Source organism: Pecten maximus, chromosome 19 (assembly GCF_902652985.1).
Source record: "Pecten maximus chromosome 19, xPecMax1.1, whole genome shotgun sequence".
Lineage (NCBI taxonomy): Eukaryota > Metazoa > Mollusca > Bivalvia > Pectinida > Pectinidae > Pecten > Pecten maximus.
Window position 1 is genome coordinate 20,496,677 of NC_047033.1, and position 21,527 is coordinate 20,518,203.

Consider the following 21,527-nt stretch of genomic DNA (forward strand, 5'->3'; position numbering starts at 1 on the left):
TGATCATAAAATTTGAAATATTTAAAGATATGATTATCAGAACTAGCGGAAATATATGTCATTCTTCATGATAACCATGATATATATATTACACCATCAAGGCTAACAAATACAAAAGACTTTGTGACACTAAGTTCTGCTATTACTACTTTAAACAATAGGTGATGTGTGACACTATTAAAGGTGTCACTGGCTGAACCGGAAACAGATAGACCGTATTTGTTGTATATAATGCTTTATTGCAAATAGGGTGATTTAAATAAGTGTTAAAAAGTTTTATTATTGAATGTTTTGTGTTAAATATACGTAGAGAGATAATATAAACATTGGAGTATACGATTTTATGAAGTGTACAGTTGTAGTGGATTTAGGTGTTGTAAATGTTTATACAATAGGTGCACTAAACATGAATGACCTTTGCAAACCAGTACTGTATAGGCACTGGAGACCGGTGTGTAACCGGTGGTTTCAGAATCGGCATATTTGTATGAACAATGTTTATGGTGGCCGACCTTAAAGGTCAGTGTATACTATTGAAGCAAGTGATGTTACATGTACGTATCATGAAATAGTACATGTATCATGTAATGTTTACTACATTATGTTTATAGTTAAACAGCAGATGGTTTTATCTGCGCAATTAAAACTAAAATAAGTAAAATGTTATATAAATAGTGACTGGTATCCCGGTGGTCTTTCTTGCTGGAACACCTGGATGTCACTTGCGTCAATGCGGCTTAGGATTGGGGAATTGACCAATCAACGGTTGTCGCACTAAATGTGCATCCCCAATCTGTCAGCACTGTCGCCATGTAGAATAACAGATGGCCCCAAGATTCTGCAGTTGAATCCAAAAATGTATCATTTTGACAGAATCTTGGTGTGCTTAGGTCGCTTAGATCAACCATTGTTATTGTGGTGTTTGTAGCTGCGTAGTTGCCCAATGTTTGGTTGGCCCTATAAATTCAGGAGCAGGTTCTCTGCTCACCGCACTTGGTTTTGGGGGCTTAACCAACGTACAACTTCCGCCGCTACAACATCAGACTTCACGGAGCTGGGCGTGCCTTTGGAGTTGTGTACCTGGCCTCTACTATACATTAAAAGACATTGAACCTGGGATCCTTCTTGTTAACTCTATTGAATGATAGGGTGACAATTGTCGCCCCTGTCCAATTCATAATTCAAATCAGCTATATATCCTAACATAGAGTTCGTTCTGTACAAGTCACATGTTCAGTGGACATAACAAATAAGTTCAGGAACACTTACATGTACCTTAGAGTTATACTATCTCACCCAATATAACGTTTTGCAAACTTCAAGCACAAACAAATATACAAAAATCATTTCATTCAACCTACATGATTGATGTGATATTGTGAAATGAAAGTATAGATCAGTATTTTTAATTTAGATTTCAACGAATTTAAAAATAATATCAAGTGATTATAAAATTTGAAATATTTAAAGATATGATTATCAGAACTAGCGGAAATACATGTCATTCTTCATGATAACCATGATATATATATTACACCATCAAGGCTAACAAATACAAAAGACTTTGTGACACTAAGTTCTGCTATTACTACTTTAAACAATAGGTGATGTCATATTTCATCTCACAATAATTCATTACTTAAAGACATTGGTGATTCACAGAATAATTACACTTTATGACACAAAGACAATGATATACGTGTACATACATGTACTATAAAAAGCTACAAAATCATTCCGAGACAGATTGGCAACCGAGCAATTTCATAAAAGTTACCATCGTGACAACTATATAAATCGTTACTATCGGACCCCCACGTGATCTAGCACCACTTGTGATCGATTCCAAAATGGCGCCGACTTCTTTGCTCTGTATGATGTGAATTCCTGCAAAACAACAAACATAATTCCCGCTTTAGGTTAAAGGAACTATAACTGAAAATTGGTGATGGAAAATATTATCAGGCGTTACATTTTTTTTCAGATAATATTTAAGCATAGCGTAGCGGATTCTTACAGAAGTTTGCAAACAAAATTTGATTCATACCCCGATGAAACTAAAAAATAATTGACATCAACGCTTATAATTAATTTTTGTAAATGATTTTCTAATTTAAAACATGTTTTATGTACAATTTTACTGGTTTTTAGATGGGATTCCTTTTCTCAAATCAATACGCAACGTCAATTGTCGTATTGTGACGTCACATTTTTCACGCCATTCTCGGAATTTCTTTCATATATGGATTGAATAGATTTTTTTAAATTTCCATTGCGGCTATGAATACCAGTAGCTAGCTACATATCCCACCGCGCGCCTCGGAGGATATGTAGCTAGCTACTGGTATTCATAGCCGCAATGAAAATTAAAAAAAAAAAAATCTATTCAATTCATATATTTACATAACCTTGATTTAAAAAATTTATATCGAGAAAACGAGAAATTTTATTAAAAATGAAAAATGTGTCATGTATACGACGAAACGCCAAATTCTTAGAACAGCCGGGAGATCCCGCCTATGCACCACGCCATTGTTTTAATGTCGTTCCGCATTTTCCGGTCTTTTTTGTTTAATTTTGTATAAAACGAAAAGAAAGAAGTATTAAAGTAAAAATAATATTAAATACAACCATTCAATATTTTTAACACTTATCTCGTACCAACGTTATCGATCCAAGGGAAGCTACTCTTCCTGTCTTACTGTCGATGGCGTATGAATATGACCCGATTAATCAGGTGATTTGCACGAGAGACAGTGTTTTCATACTGTTTTCATAGTGTATTCATGGTCATGTGTTTGTTGTTTTCACTTGGTATGCTCATATCAGCAAACCACATTAGGAATGTAAATATAGAAGAATGAAAAGAATCTTTCGACCAATCACATTTGAGTATTTATCATGAGAACAAAGAAAAATTAATTATATAATAATAATAATAAATACCTAAATCAGTGCAAAATAATTACATATCAATTCCGTATTTTCCGCAAGGATACAGATAAACCAGACTGCATCCTTAGTTAATTCATTGCCTCCGCTAGGGATCGAACTAGGGACCTCTGGCTTACTAGTCTTACACTCAACCGATCGAGCTACACAAAATATCTCCCTAGCCGAGCGGTAAATTACAGCTAGTAATCACCAGGGTGACATACTCCCCCTCCCGGAAAGAAATCGTCCTCGAGTTTCTATGGGTTACAGCGATGCTTTCGCAAGCGACGCCGAGTATAATTCCCGGGTCCCTAAATGGGCGCCATAGTAAATATAAAACAATATACAAGCGGCTGTTTTGTCGTTCTAGGACTCGTAAGGGACCAAATATGTGAGAATGAAGAGAGAAGTCAGAAAATCAAAACGTGCTGACGCAATTTTTTCACGATAGGAGCGAAGATGAAATATGTCATGTGTCGTGAACGTGTAAGATATTAAGTGTCATGTGTCGTGCACGTGTAAGATAGTTAGTGCCATGTGTCGTGCACGTGTAAGATAGTTAGTGCCATGTGTCGTGCACGTGTAAGATAATAAGTGGTATGTGTCGTAAACGTGTGGAATATTTACTGTCATGTGTCATGAACGTTTAAGATAGTAAGTGTCATGTGTATTGCACGTGTAAGATATTTAGTGTTATGTGTCGTGAACGTGTAAGATAGTTAGTGTAATGTGTCGTAAACGTGTAAGATATTAAGTGTTTTGTACTCCAACCCCGCCCTACCAACATGTAGTCAGCAAAATCGACAAACACTCCCATACAACCATCGAGTTATTATCTGTAGACTTGTGTAATGTAAGTTCAAGTTTAAAGAAGAGGCCAAATTGGCCTCCAATTTCACCTCCTGATGTAACTTTTGGTTGATCTGGGTCATTTATGTGAAATGCTAAGCTGACTACCACTTTATTCAAATGAAAGAGGATAACTTAAATCATTTAAGGACATTCTGTAGCCGTAATCGCATCATACTACTGACACGATACCACATACTACTGACACGATACCACATACTACTGACACGATACCACATACTACTGACACGATACCACACACTACTGGTACGATACCACATACTACTGGTACGATACCACATACTACTGACACGATACCACATACTACTGACATAATACCACATACTACTGACACGATACCACATACTACTGACACGATACCACATACTACTGACACGATACCTCATACTACTGACACGATACCACATACTACTGACACGATACCACATACTACTGACACGATACCACATACTACTGGTACGATACCACATACTACTGACACGATACCTCATACTACTGACACGATACCTCATACTACTGACATAATACCACATACTACTGACATAATACCACATACTACTGACACGATACCACATACTACTGACACGATACCACATACTACTGACACGATACCACATACTACTGACACGATACCACACACTACTGGTACGATACCACATACTACTGACACGATACCACATACTACTGACATAATACCACATACTACTGGTACTATACCACATACTACTGACACGATACCACATACTACTGACATAATACCACATACTACTGACATAATACCACATACTACTGACATAATACCACATACTACTGGTACGATACCACATACTACTGACACGATACCACATACTACTGACACGATACCTCATACTACTGACACGATACCACATACTACTGGTACGATACCTCATACTACTGACACGATACCACATACTACTGGTACGATACCACATACTACTGGTACGATACCACATACTACTGACACGATACCACATACTACTGTCACGATACCACATACTACTGACACGATACCACATACTACTGACACGATACCACATACTACTGACACGATACCACATACTACTGACACGATACCACATACTACTGTCACGATACCACATACTACTGGTACGATACCACATACTACTGACACGATACCACATACTACTGACACGATACCACATACTACTGTCACGATACCACATACTACTGACACGATACCTCATACTACTGACACGATACCACATACTACTGACACGATACCACATACTACTGACACGATACCACATACTACTGACACGATACCACATACTACTGACACGATACCACACACTACTGGTACGATACCACATACTACTGGTACGATACCACATACTACTGGTACGATACCACATACTACTGACACGATACCACATACTACTGGTACGATACCACATACTACTGACACGATACCACATATTACTATCACGATACCACATACTACTGGTACGATACCACATACTACTGACACGATACCACATACTACTGACACGATACCTCATACTACTGGTACGATACCACATACTACTGACATAATACCACATACTACTGACACGATACCTCATACTACTGACACGATACCACATACTACTGACACGATACTACATACTACTGACACGATACCACATACTACTGATACGATACCACATACTACTGACACGATACCACATACTACTGACACGATACCACATACTACTGGTACGATACCACATACTACTGACATAATACCACATACTACTGACACGATACCACATACTACTGGTACGATACCACATACTACTGACACGATACTACATACTACTGGTACGATACCACATACTACTGACACGATACCTCATACTACTGACACGATACCACATCCTACTGACACGATACCACATACTACTGGTACTATACCACATACTACTGACATAATACCACATACTACTGACACGATACCACATACTACTGGTACTATACCACATACTACTGACATAATACCACATACTACTGACACGATACCACATACTACTGGTACGATACCACATACTACTGACACGATACCTCATACTACTGACACGATACCACATCCTACTGACACGATACCACATACTACTGGTACTATACCACATACTACTGACACGATACCACACACTACTGACACGATACCACATACTACTGACACGATACCACATACTACTGACATAATACCACATACTACTGACACGATACCACATACTACTGACACGATACCACACACTACTGACACGATACCACATACTACTGACACGATACCTCATACTACTGACACGATACCACATACTACTGACATAATACCACATACTACTGACACGATACCACATACTACTGACACGATACCACACACTACTGACACGATACCACATACTACTGACACGATACCTCATACTACTGACACGATACCACATACTACTGACACGATACCACATACTACTGACACGATACCACATACCTCTGACACGATACCACATACTACTGACACGATACCACAAACTACTGACACGATACTACATACTACTGACACGATACCACATACTACTGACACGATACCACATACTACTGACACGATACCACATACTACTGACACGATACTACATACTACTGGTACGATACCACATACTACTGACACGATACCACATACTACTGACACGATACCTCATACTACTGACACGATACCACATACTACTGACACGATACCACATACTACTGACATAATACCACATACTACTGACACGATACCACATACTACTGGTACGATACCACATACTACTGACACGATACCACATACTACTGACACGATACCTCATACTACTGACACGATACCACATACTACTGACACGATACCACATACTACTGACACGATACCACATACTACTGACACGATACTACATACTACTGACACGATACCACATACTACTGACACGATACCTCATACTACTGACACGATACCACATACTACTGACATAATACCACATACTACTGACACGATACCACATACTACTGACACGATACCACATACTACTGGTACGATACCACACACTACTGACACGATACCACATACTACTGACACGATACCTCATACTACTGACACGATACCACATACTACTGACACGATACCTCATACTACTGACACGATACCACATACTACTGACACGATACCACATACTACTGACACGATACCACATACTACTGACACGATACCACATACTACTGACACGATACCACATACTACTGACACGATACCACATACTACTGACACGATACCACATACTACTGACACGATACCACATACTACTGACACGATACCACATACTACTGACACGATACCACATACTACTGACACGATACCACATACTACTGACACGATACCACATACTACTGACACGATACCTCATACTACTGACACGATACCACATACTACTGACACGATACCTCATACTACTGACACGATACCACATACTACTGACACGATACCTCATACTACTGGTACGATACCACATACTACTGACACGATACCACATACTACTGACACGATACCTCATACTACTGACACGATACCACATACTACTGGACACGATACCACATACTACTGACACGATACCACATACTACTGACACGATACCACATACTACTGACAGGATACCACATACTACTGACACGATACCTCATACTACTGACACGATACCACATACTACTGACACGATACCACATACTACTGACACGATACCACATACTACTGACACGATACCTCATACTACTGACACGATACCACATACTACTGACACGATACCACATACTACTGACACGAACATACTACTGAACCATACTACTGACACGATACCTCATACTACTGACATAATACCACATACTACTGACACGATACCACATACTACTGACACGATACCTCATACTACTGACACGATACCACATACTACTGACACGATACCACATACTACTGACACGATACCACATACTACTGACACGATACCTCATACTACTGACACGATACCACATACTACTGACACGATACCACATACTACTGACACGATACCACATACTACTGGTACGATACCACATACTACTGACACGATACCACACACTACTGACACGATACCACATACTACTGACACGATACCACATACTACTGACACGATACCACATACTACTGACACGATACCACATACTACTGGTACGATACCACATACTACTGACACGATACCACATACTACTGACACGATACCACATACTACTGACACGATACCACATACTACTGACACGATACCACATACTACTGACATAATACCACATACTACTGACATAATACCACATACTACTGACACGATACCTCATACTACTGACACGATACCACATACTACTGACACGATACCTCATACTACTGACACGATACCACATACTACTGACACGATACCACATACTACTGACACGATACCACATACTACTGGTACGATACCACATACTACTGACACGATACCACAAACTACTGACACGATACCACATACTACTGACACGATACCACAAACTACTGGTTCGATACCACATACTACTGACACGATACCACATACTACTGACACGATACCACATACTACTGACACGATACCACATACTACTGACACGATACCACATACTACTGACACGATACCACATACTACTGGTACGATACCACATACTACTGACACGATACCACATACTACTGACACGATACCACATACTACTGGTACGATACCACATACTACTGACACGATACCACATACTACTGACACGATACCTCATACTACTGACACGATACCACATACTACTGTCACGATACCACCTACTACTGTCACGATACCACATACTACTGACACGATACCACATACTACTGTCACGATACCACATACTACTGACACGATACCTCATACTACTGACACGATACCACATACTACTGACACGATACCACATACTACTGGTACGATACCACATACTACTGACACGATACCACATACTACTGACACGATACCACATACTACTGACACGATACCACATACTACTGACAAGATACCACATACTACTGACACGATACCACATACTACTGGTACGATACCACACACTACTGACACGATACCTCATACTACTGACACGATACCACATCCTACTGGTACGATACCACATACTACTGGTACGATACCACATACTACTGACACGATACCACATACTACTGACACGATACCACATACTACTGTCACGATACCACATACTACTGACACGATACCACATACTACTGACACGATACCACATACTACTGACACGATACCACATACTACTGACACGATACCACATACTACTGACACGATACCACATACTACTGACACGATACCACATACTACTGACACGATACCACATACTACTGGTACGATACCACATACTACTGACACGATACCACATACTACTGACACGATACCACATACTACTGACACGATACCACATACTACTGACACGATACCACATACTACTGACACGATACCACATACTACTGACACGATACCACATACTACTGACACGATACCACATACTACTGGTACGATACCACATACTACTGACACGATACCACATACTTCTGGTACGATACCACATACCTCTGACACGATACCACATACTTCTGGTACGATACCACACACTACTGACACGATACCACATACTACTGACACGATACCACATACTACTGTCACGATACCACATACTACTGACACGATACCTCATACTACTGACACGATACCACATACTACTGACACGATACCACATACTACTGGTACGATACCACATACTACTGACACGATACCACATACTACTGACATAATACCACATACTACTGACACGATACCACATACTACTGACACGATACCACATATTACTGACACGATACCACATACTACTGACACGATACCACATACTACTGATACGATACCACATACTACTGTCACGATACCACATACTACAGTCACGATACCACATACTACTGACACGATACCACATACTACTGACACGATACCACATACTACTGACACGATACCACATACTACTGACACGATACCACATACTACTGGTACGATACCACATACTACTGGTACGATACCACATACTAATGACACGATACCACATACTACTGACACGATACCACATACTACTGACACGATACCACATACTACTGGTACGATACCACATACTACTGGTTCGATACCACATACTACTGACACGATACCACATACTACTGACACGATACCTCATACTACTGACACGATACCTCATACTACTGACACGATACCACATACTACTGACACGATACTACATACTACTGACACGATACCACATACTACTGGTACGATACCACATACTACTGACACGATACCACATACTACTGTCACGATACCACATACTACTGACACGATACCACATACTACTGACACGATACCACATACTACTGACACGATACTACATACTACTGACACGATACCACATACTACTGGTACGATACCACATACTACTGACACGATACCACATACTACTGACACGATACCTCATACTACTGACACGATACCACACACTACTGACACGATACCACAAACTACTGACACGATACCTCATACTACTGACACGATACCACATACTACTGGTACGATACCACATACTACTGGTACGATACCACATACCTCTGACACGATACCTCATACTACTGACACGATACCACATACTACTGGTACGATACCACAAACTACTGACACGATACCACAAACTACTGACACGATACCACATACTACTGACACGATACCACATACTACTGACACGATACCACATACTACTGGTACGATACCACATACTACTGGTACGATACCACATACTACTGACACGATACCACATACTACTGACACGATACCACAAACTACTGACACGATACCACAAACTACTGACACGATACCACATACTACTGACACGATACCACATACTACTGACACGATACCACATACTACTGACACGATACCACAAACTACTGACACGATACCACATACCTCTGACACGATACCTCATACTACTGTCACGATACCACATACTACTGACACGATACCACATACTACTGACACGATACCACATACTACTGACACGATACCACATACTACTGGTACGATACCACATACTACTGACACGATACCACATACTACTGTCACGATACCACATACTACTGACACGATACCTCATACTACTGACACGATACCACATACTACTGACACGATACCACATACTACTGACACGATACCACACACTACTGGTACGATACCACATACTACTGTCACGATACCACATACTACTGACACGATACCACATACTACTGACACGATACCACATACTACTGACACGATACCACATACTACTGACACGATACCTCATACTACTGACACGATACCTCATACTACTGACACGATACCTCATACTACTGACACGATACCACATACTACTGACACGATACCACATACTACTGACACGATACCACATACTACTGACACGATACCACATACTACTGACACGATACCACATACTACTGACACGATACCACATACTACTGACACGATACCTCATACTACTGACACGATACCACATACTACTGACACGATACCACATACTACTGGTACGATACCACATACTACTGGTACGATACCACATACTACTGACACGATACCACATACTACTGGTACGATACCACATACTACTGACACGATACCACATACTACTGACACAATACCACATACTACTGGTACGATACCACATACTACTGACACGATACCACATACTACTGACACGATACCACATACTACTGGTACGATACCACATACTACTGACACGATACCACATACTACTGACACGATACCACATACTACTGACACGATACCACAAACTACTGACACGATACCACATACTACTGACACGATACCACATACTACTGGTACGATACCTCATACTACTGACACGATACCACAAACTACTGACACGATACCACATACTACTGACACGATACCACATACTACTGGTACGATACCTCATACTACTGACACGATACCACATACTACTGGTACGATACCACATACTACTGGTACGATACCACATACTACTGACACGATACCACATACTACTGACACGATACCACATACTACTGACACGATACCACATACTACTGACACGATACCACATACTACTGACACGATACCACATACTACTGACACGATACCACACACATACTACTGGTACGATACCACATACTACTGGTACGATACCACATACTACTGGTACGATACCACATACTACTGACACGATACCACATACTACTGACACGATACCACATACTACTGACACGATACCACATACTACTGACACGATACCACACACATACTACTGGTACGATACCACATACTACTGGTACGATACCACATACTACTGGTACGATACCACATACTACTGGTACGATACCACATACTACTGGTACGATACCACATACTACTGGTACGATACCACATACTACTGGTTCGATACCACATACTACTGACACGATACCACATACTACTGGCCATGACCCTGGGTTTCTTGGTAAAAGAGAAATCGTTAAAAATTACCATAAATGACCTATGTAGCCTTGAAATTGTGTCAATGTGATTCATTTGAATAAACTTGGAAGCCCTTTATCCCAGCATGCTATTGGCCTACATAGCAGGACTTTTAGCCTCTTGGTTCTTTTGGTTATTGAGAAGTTGTTTAAAGGGAAATGTTGACGGACGGATGGACAACAGATTTCTCAACACGACATAAGGGCATTCGCCTTTCGCCAGGCGAACTAGCAAAAATCAATACAAACTGCTAAAAGGAACAAGACTACAATCTTTAAAGAAAATTAAATTGTAACTCAAGTCACATCCGTGTGCAGAATCAGTTTGATTTGTCATATTGATCAAGATATAATTTGTTTTTACGATTTCAGGTGAGGTTTTATTTAAGAAATTATCATCTATATACCAACCTTTGGATTTCATGTCCGCCACGGCAGCCACTGATGTAGCGTTGGCGACTCCACGACTGGCATCCTGGACTAGGTACGTCGTGTATCCTACCACGGAAACAACATATAATTAACAATCTAATTAAAATCAGACTGGTAATTCCCACTCATCTACGATACACTGCAATACTTGTATTACAGTGTTAAGTACGGTATCATAGAGGAATGGAAATTACAAGTCTTATCTTAATCAGATTGATATAAGTAATTAAGAGAAATTACGTCGGAAGGAGAGTCATTTCGACTCGTGCTCGATCAACCATCTATGGCGCCTAATCGGCAAGGCAGAAATACCCGCAGCTTACCTCCCTCTACCGAGAGCTAGGCATTGTAAAACAAAATCATGAAAGTTATTGTACAATAATCAATGGGTCTTTTACAAACAAACAATATAGCTAGCCCATTGTACAAAATGAATATAATCAAGAAACACCAATGGCTGCACCATGGTGTTCATCACGTACATATTACGATTTAGTTTTGTAATCATCATTTTGACATCCAAGGTGAGAAAGCTTACAGGTTTGTACCAAATGCAGATATTTGTAACTTTTAAAATAAGAGTGGGTCGCTTTGTAAAATCGATGAAGACTTCTATCAAGTAAAAGTATTTTGGTTATCTCTTGTTAATTAGACTTGAAACAAGTGATCTAATTTCTTAAAAGATTAGGTTTCCGCCGTTAAAGCTTGTCACTTAAATTTCAATTATTAAAAGCTTTCTCGATCCAAAGAAATTAGCATCGCTTGACGGAAATGGGACGAACATAACCCAGACATTCGGTACACTTAGTGCATTATCGTAGTATAATACTGCCACTATACACTGAATATAGCCAAACTATACAATACACAATAACGATGATGTTTTCCTGTGTAAAAAAAGAGAGAAGGTGTCTAATACCAGCTTGTATATTGGAAATTGACATTTAAAAGGGACAAGCTTCCGTACACAATACCTCATTAAAAGATTAATCGCTTTTTGTTTTCGAATTAAAAATTGATAAAACGTATCAATATATATTACACTCTACTTTCAAAGCATAAAAAATATTCAACAACAACAACAACAAAAAAAAAACACGAAAAAAGTACGTCATGAGCGTAAATTGGTAAAGAAATTGCTTCCAGGTACTTCTAATGCAAAATATATCAGAATATTTCCTGTCGGTGTCTCCCTAGATACATGTACTACAGTATAGCTCCTGTCGGTGTCTCCCTAGATACAGGTGTACTACAGTATAACTCCTGTCTGTGTCTCCTTAGATACATGTACTACAGTATAACTCCTGTCGGTGTCTCCTTAGATACATGTACTACAGTATAACTATTGTCGGTGTCTCCTTAGATACATGTACTACAGTATAGCTCCTGTCTGTGTCTCCTTAGATACATGTACTACAGTATAGGTCCTGTCGGTGTCTCCCTAGATACATGTACTACAGTATAACTCATGTCGGTGTCTCCTTAGATACATGTACTACAGTATAACTCCTGTCGGTGTCTCCCTAGATACATGTACTACAGTATAACTACTGTCTGTGTCTCCCTAGATACATGTACTACAGTATAGCTCCTGTCGGTGTCTCCCTAGATACATGTACTACAGTATAGCTCCTGTCGGTGTCTCCCTAGATACATGTACTACAGTATAGCTCCTGTCTGTGTCTCCCTAGATACAGGTGTACTACAGTATAACTACTTTCAGTGTCTCCCTAGATACATGTACTACAGTATAACTCCTGTCGGTGTCTCCCTAGATACATGTACCATACATGTACTACAGTATAACTCCTGTCGGTGTCTCCCTAGATACATGTACTACAGTATAACTATTGTGTGTGTCTCCCTAGATACATGTACTACAGTATAACTCCTGTCGGTGTCTCCCTAGATACATGTACTACAGTATAACTCCTGTCTGTGTCTCCCTAGATACATGTACTACAGTATAGCTCCTGTCGGTGTCTCCCTAGATACATGTACTACAGTATAGCTCCTGTCTGTGTCTCCCTAGATACATGTACTACAGTATAACTCCTGTCTGTGTCTCCCTAGATACATGTACTACAGTATAACTCCTGTCTGTGTCTCCCTAGATACATGTACTACAGTATAACTCCTGTCGGTGTCTCCCTAGATACATGTACTACAGTATAGGTCCTGTCGGTGTCTCCATAGATACGTGTACTACAGTATAGCTCCTGTCGGTGTCTCCCTAGATACGTGTACTACAGCATACCTCCTGTCGGTGTCTCCCTAGATACATGTACTACAGTATAACTCCTGTCTGTGTCTCCCTAGATACAGGTGTACTACAGTATAACTCCTGTCGGTGTCTCCTTAGATACATGTACTACAGTATAGCTCCTGTCTGTGTCTCCCTAGATACATGTACTACAGTATAGCTCCTGTCTGTGTCTCCCTAGATACAGGTGTACTACAGTATAACTCCTGTCGGTGTCTCCATAGATACATGTACTACAGTATACCTCCTGTCGGTGTCTCCCTAGATACATGTACTACAGTATAACTCCTGTCTGTGTCTCCCTAGATACAGGTGTACTACAGTATAACTCCTGTCGGTGTCTCCATAGATACGTGTACTACAGTATAGCTCATGTCTGTGTCTCCCTAGATACATGTACTACAGTATAACTCCTGTCGGTGTCTCCCTAGATACATGTACTACAGTATAACTCCTGTCGGTGTCTCCCTAGATACATGTACTACAGTATAGGTCCTGTCGGTGTCTCCATAGATACGTGTACTACAGTATAGCTCCTGTCGGTGTCTCCCTAGATACGTGTACTACAGCATACCTCCTGTCAGTGTCTCCCTAGATACATGTACTACAGTATACCTCCTGTCGGTGTCTCCCTAGATACATGTACTACAGTATAACTCCTGTCTGTGTCTCCCTAGATACAGGTGTACTACAGTATAACTCCTGTCGGTGTCTCCTTAGATACATGTACTACAGTATAGCTCCTGTCTGTGTCTCACTAGATACATGTACTACAGTATAGCTCCTGTCTGTGTCTCTCTAGATACATCTACTACAGTATAACTCCTGTCAGTGTCTCCCTAGATACATGTACTACAGTATAACTCCTGTCGGTGTCTCGCTAGATACATGTACTACAGTATAGCTCCTGTCGATGTCTCCCTAGATACATGTACTACAGTATAACTCCTGTCGGTGTCTCCCTAGATACATGTACTACAGTATAACTCCTGTCGGTGTCTCGCTAGATACATGTACTACAGTATAGCTCCTGTCGATGTCTCCCTAGATACATCTACTACAGTATAACTCCTGTCTGTGTCTCCCTAGATACATGTACTACAGTATAACTCCTGTCGGTGTCTCCCTAGATACATGTACTACAGTATAACTCCTGTCTGTGTCTCCCTAGATACATGTACTACAGTATAGCTCCTGTCGATGTCTCCCTAGATACATCTACTACAGTATAACTCCTGTCGGTGTCTCCCTAGATACGTGTACTACAGTATAGCTCCTGTCAGTGTCTCCCTAGATACATGTACTACAGTATAACTCCTGTCAGTGTCTCCCTAGATACATGTACTACAGTATAACTCCTGTCGGTGTCTCGCTAGATACATGTACTACAGTATAGCTCCTGTCGATGTCTCCCTAGATACATGTACTACAGTATAGCTACTGTCAGTGTCTCCCTAGATACATGTACTACAGTATAACTCCTGTCGGTGTCTCCCTAGATACAGGTGTACTACAGTATAACTCCTGTCTGTGTCTCCCTATATACATGTACTACAGTATAGCTCCTGTCCGTGTCTCCCTAGATACATGTACTACAGTATAACTCCTGTCTGTATCTCCCTAGATACATGTACTACAGTATAACTCCTGTCGGTGTCTCCCTAGATACATGTACTACAGAATAACTCCTGTCGGTGTCTCCCTAGATACATGTACTACAGTATAACTCCTGTCGGTGTCTCCCTAGATACATGTACTACAGTATACCTCCTGTCAGTGTCTCCCTAGATACATGTACTACAGTATAGCTCCTGTCGGTGTCTCCCTAGATACATGTACTACAGTATAACTCCTGTCGGTGTCTCCCTAGATACATGTACTACAGTATAACTCCTGTCTGTGTCTCCCTAGATACATGTACTACAGTATAACTACTGTCGGTGTCTCCCTAGATACATGTACTACAGTATAACTCCTGTCGGTGTCTCCCTAGATACATGTACTACAGTATAACTCCTGTCGGTGTCTCCCTAGATACATGTACTACAGTATAACTACTGTCGATGTCTCCCTAGATACATGTACTACAGTATAACTCCTGTCGGTGTCTCCCTAGATACATGTACTACAGTATAACTAATGTCGGTGTCTCCCTAGATACATGTACTACAGTATAGCTCCTGTCGGTGTCTCCCTAGATACGTGTACTACAGTATAACTAATGTCGGTGTCTCCCTAGATACATGTACTACAGTATAACTCCTGTCCGTGTCTCCCTAGATACATGTACTACAGTATAACTCCTGTCTGTGTCTCCCTAGATACATGTACTACAGTATAACTAATGTCGGTGTCTCCCTAGATACATGTACTACAGTATAACTCCTGTTGGTGTCTCCCTAGATACATGTACTACAGTATAACTAATGTCGGTGTCTCCCTAGATACATGTACTACAGTATAGCTCCTGTCGGTGTCTCCCTAGATACAGGTGTACTACAGTATAACTCCTGTCAGTGTCTCCCTAGATACATGTACTACAGTATAACTCCTGTCGGTGTCTCCCTAGATACACGTACTACAGTATAGCTCCTGTCGGTGTCTCCCTAGATACGTGTACTACAGTATACCTCCTGTATGTGTCTCCCTAGATACATGTACTACAGTATACCTCCTGTCAGTGTCTCCCTAGATACATGTACTACAGTATAACTACTGTCTGTGTCTCCCTAGATACGTGTACTACAGCATACCTCCTGTCGGTGTCTCCCTAGATACGTGTACTACAGTATACCTCCTGTCAGTGTCTCCCTAGATACATGTACTACAGTATAACTCATGTCGGTGTCTCCTTAGATACAGGTGTACTACAGTATAACTCCTGTCGGTGTCTCCTTAGATACATGTACTACAGTATAACTCCTGTCAGTGTCTCCCTAGATACATGTACTACAGTATAGGTCCTGTCGGTGTCTCCCTAGATACCTGTACTACAGTATAGTTCCTGTCGGTGTCTCCCTAGATACATGTACTACAGTATAACTCCTGTCAGTGTCTCCCTAGATACATGTACTACAGTATAGGTCCTGTCGGTGTCTCCCTAGATACCTGTACTACAGTATAGTTCCTGTCAGTGTCTCCCTAGATACATGTACTACAGTATAACTACTGTCAGTGTCTCCCTAGATACATGTACTACAGTATAGCTCCTGTCTGTGTCTCCCTAGATACATGTACTACAGTATAACTCATGTCGGTGTCTCCTTAGATACATGTACTACAGTATAACTCCTGCCTGTGTCTCCCTAGATACATGTACTACAGTATAGCTCCTGTCGGTGTCTCCCTAGATACATGTACTACAGTATAACTAATGTCGGTGTCTCCCTAGATACATGTACTACAGTATAACTCCTGTCTGTGTCTCCCTAGATACATGTACTACAGTATAACTCCTGTCTGTGTCTCCCTAGATACATGTACTACAGTATAGCTCCTGTCGGTGTCTCCCTAGATACATGTACTACAGTATAACTAATGTCGGTGTCTCCCTAGATACATGTACTACAGTATAACTCCTGTCTGTGTCTCCCTAGATACAGGTGTACTACAGTATAACTCCTGTCGGTGTCTCCTTAGATACATGTACTACAGTATAGCTCCTGTCTGTGTCTCCCTAGATACATCTACTACAGTATAGCTCCTGTCTGTGTCTCTCTAGATACATCTACTACAGTATAACTCCTGTCAGTGTCTCCCTAGATACATGTACTACAGTATAACTCCTGTCGGTGTCTCGCTAGATACATGTACTACAGTATAGCTCCTGTCGATGTCTCCCTAGATACATGTACTACAGTATAACTCCTGTCTGTGTCTCCCTAGATACATGTACTACAGTATAACTCCTGTCGGTGTCTCCCTAGATACATGTACTACAGTATAACTCCTGTCTGTGTCTCCCTAGATACATGTACTACAGTATAACTCCTGTCTGTGTCTCCCTAGATACATGTACTACAGTATAGCTCCTGTCTGTGTCTCCCTAGATACATGTACTACAGTATACCTCCTGTCGGTGTCTCCCTAGATACATGTACTACAGTATAACTCCTGTCTGTATCTCCCTAGATACATGTACTACAGTATAACTCCTGTCGGTGTCTCCCTAGATACATGTGTACTACAGTATAACTACTGTCAGTGTCTCCCTAGATACATGTACTACAGTATAGCTCCTGTCGGTGTCTCCCTAGATACATGTACTACAGTATACCTCCTGTCGGTGTCTCCCTAGATACATGTACTACAGTATAACTCCTGTCGGTGTCTCCCTAGATACATGTACTACAGTATACCTCCTGTCGGTGTCTCCCTAGATACATGTACTACAGTATAACTCCTGTCGGTGTCTCCCTAGATACATGTACTACAGTATAACTCCTGTCGGTGTCTCCCTAGATACATGTACTACAGTATAACTCCTGTCGGTGTCTCCCTAGATACATGTACTACAGTATACCTCCTGTCGGTGTCTCCCTAGATACATGTACTACAGTATAACCCCTGTCGGTGTCTCCCTAGATACATGTACTACAGTATACCTCCTGTCAGTGTCTCCCTAGATACATGTACTACAGTATAACTCATGTCGGTGTCTCCCTAGATACATGTACTACAGTATAACTACTGTCTGTGTCTCCCTAGGTACATGTACTACAGTATAACTCCTGTCTGTGTCTCCTTGGATACATGTACTACAGTATAACTCCTGTCTGTGTCTCCCTAGATACATGTACTACAGTATAGCTCCTGCCTGTGTCTCCCTAGATACATGTACTACAGTATAACTACTGTCAGTGTCTCCCTAGATACATGTACTACAGTATAGCTCCTGTCGGTGTCTCCCTAGATACACGTACTACAGTATAACTCATGTCGGTGTCTCCCTAGATACACGTACTACAGTATAGCTCCTGTCGGTGTCTCCCTAGATACATGTACTACAGTATAACTCCTGTCTGTGTCTCCCTAGATACATGTACTACAGTATAACTCCTGTCGGTGTCTCCCTAGATACATGTACTACAGTATAACTCCTGTCTGTGTCTCCCTAGATACATGTACTACAGTATAACTCCTGTCTGTGTCTCCCTAGATACATGTACTACAGTATAGCTCCTGTCTGTGTCTCCCTAGATACATGTACTACAGTATACCTCCTGTCGGTGTCTCCCTAGATACATGTACTACAGTATAACTCCTGTCTGTATCTCCCTAGATACATGTACTACAGTATAACTCCTGTCGGTGTCTCCCTAGATACATGTGTACTACAGTATAACTACTGTCAGTGTCTCCCTAGATACATGTACTACAGTATAGCTCCTGTCGGTGTCTCCCTAGATACATGTACTACAGTATACCTCCTGTCGGTGTCTCCCTAGATACATGTACTACAGTATAACTCCTGTCGGTGTCTCCCTAGATACATGTACTACAGTATACCTCCTGTCGGTGTCTCCCTAGATACATGTACTACAGTATAACTCCTGTCGGTGTCTCCCTAGATACATGTACTACAGTATAACTCCTGTCGGTGTCTCCCTAGATACATGTACTACAGTATAACTCCTGTCGGTGTCTCCCTAGATACATGTACTACAGTATACCTCCTGTCGGTGTCTCCCTAGATACATGTACTACAGTATAACCCCTGTCGGTGTCTCCCTAGATACATGTACTACAGTATACCTCCTGTCAGTGTCTCCCTAGATACATGTACTACAGTATAACTCATGTCGGTGTCTCCCTAGATACATGTACTACAGTATAACTACTGTCTGTGTCTCCCTAGGTACATGTACTACAGTATAACTCCTGTCTGTGTCTCCTTGGATACATGTACTACAGTATAACTCCTGTCTGTGTCTCCCTAGATACATGTACTACAGTATAGCTCCTGCCTGTGTCTCCCTAGATACATGTACTACAGTATAACTACTGTCAGTGTCTCCCTAGATACATGTACTACAGTATAGCTCCTGTCGGTGTCTCCCTAGATACACGTACTACAGTATAACTCATGTCGGTGTCTCCCTAGATACACGTACTACAGTATAGCTCCTGTCGGTGTCTCCCTAGATACATGTACTACAGTATAACTCCTGTCTGTGTCTCCCTAGATACATGTACTACAGTATAACTCCTGTCGGTGTCTCCCTAGATACATGTACTACAGTATAACTCCTGTCTGTGTCTCCCTAGATACATGTACTACAGTATAACTCCTGTCTGTGTCTCCCTAGATACATGTACTACAGTATA

At 41.0% G+C, this 21,527-nt stretch overlaps 1 protein-coding gene across 1 annotated transcript in view; it reads right to left on the reverse strand.

Annotated features, from left to right (window-relative positions):
* Positions 1-1,696: 1,696 nt before the first annotated feature.
* LOC117318088 (nicotinamidase-like) overlaps positions 1,697-21,527 on the reverse strand; it is a 38,816-nt gene continuing 18,985 nt past the window's right edge. Inside the window, exons 5-6 of the mRNA XM_033873089.1 lie at positions 12,917-13,003; positions 1,697-1,887 (exon numbers count right to left, since the gene is read on the reverse strand). Of these exons, the coding sequence (XP_033728980.1) occupies positions 1,733-1,887; positions 12,917-13,003 (242 nt within the window). The 3' untranslated portion in view covers positions 1,697-1,732. The remainder of the gene's footprint in view (positions 1,888-12,916; positions 13,004-21,527) is intronic.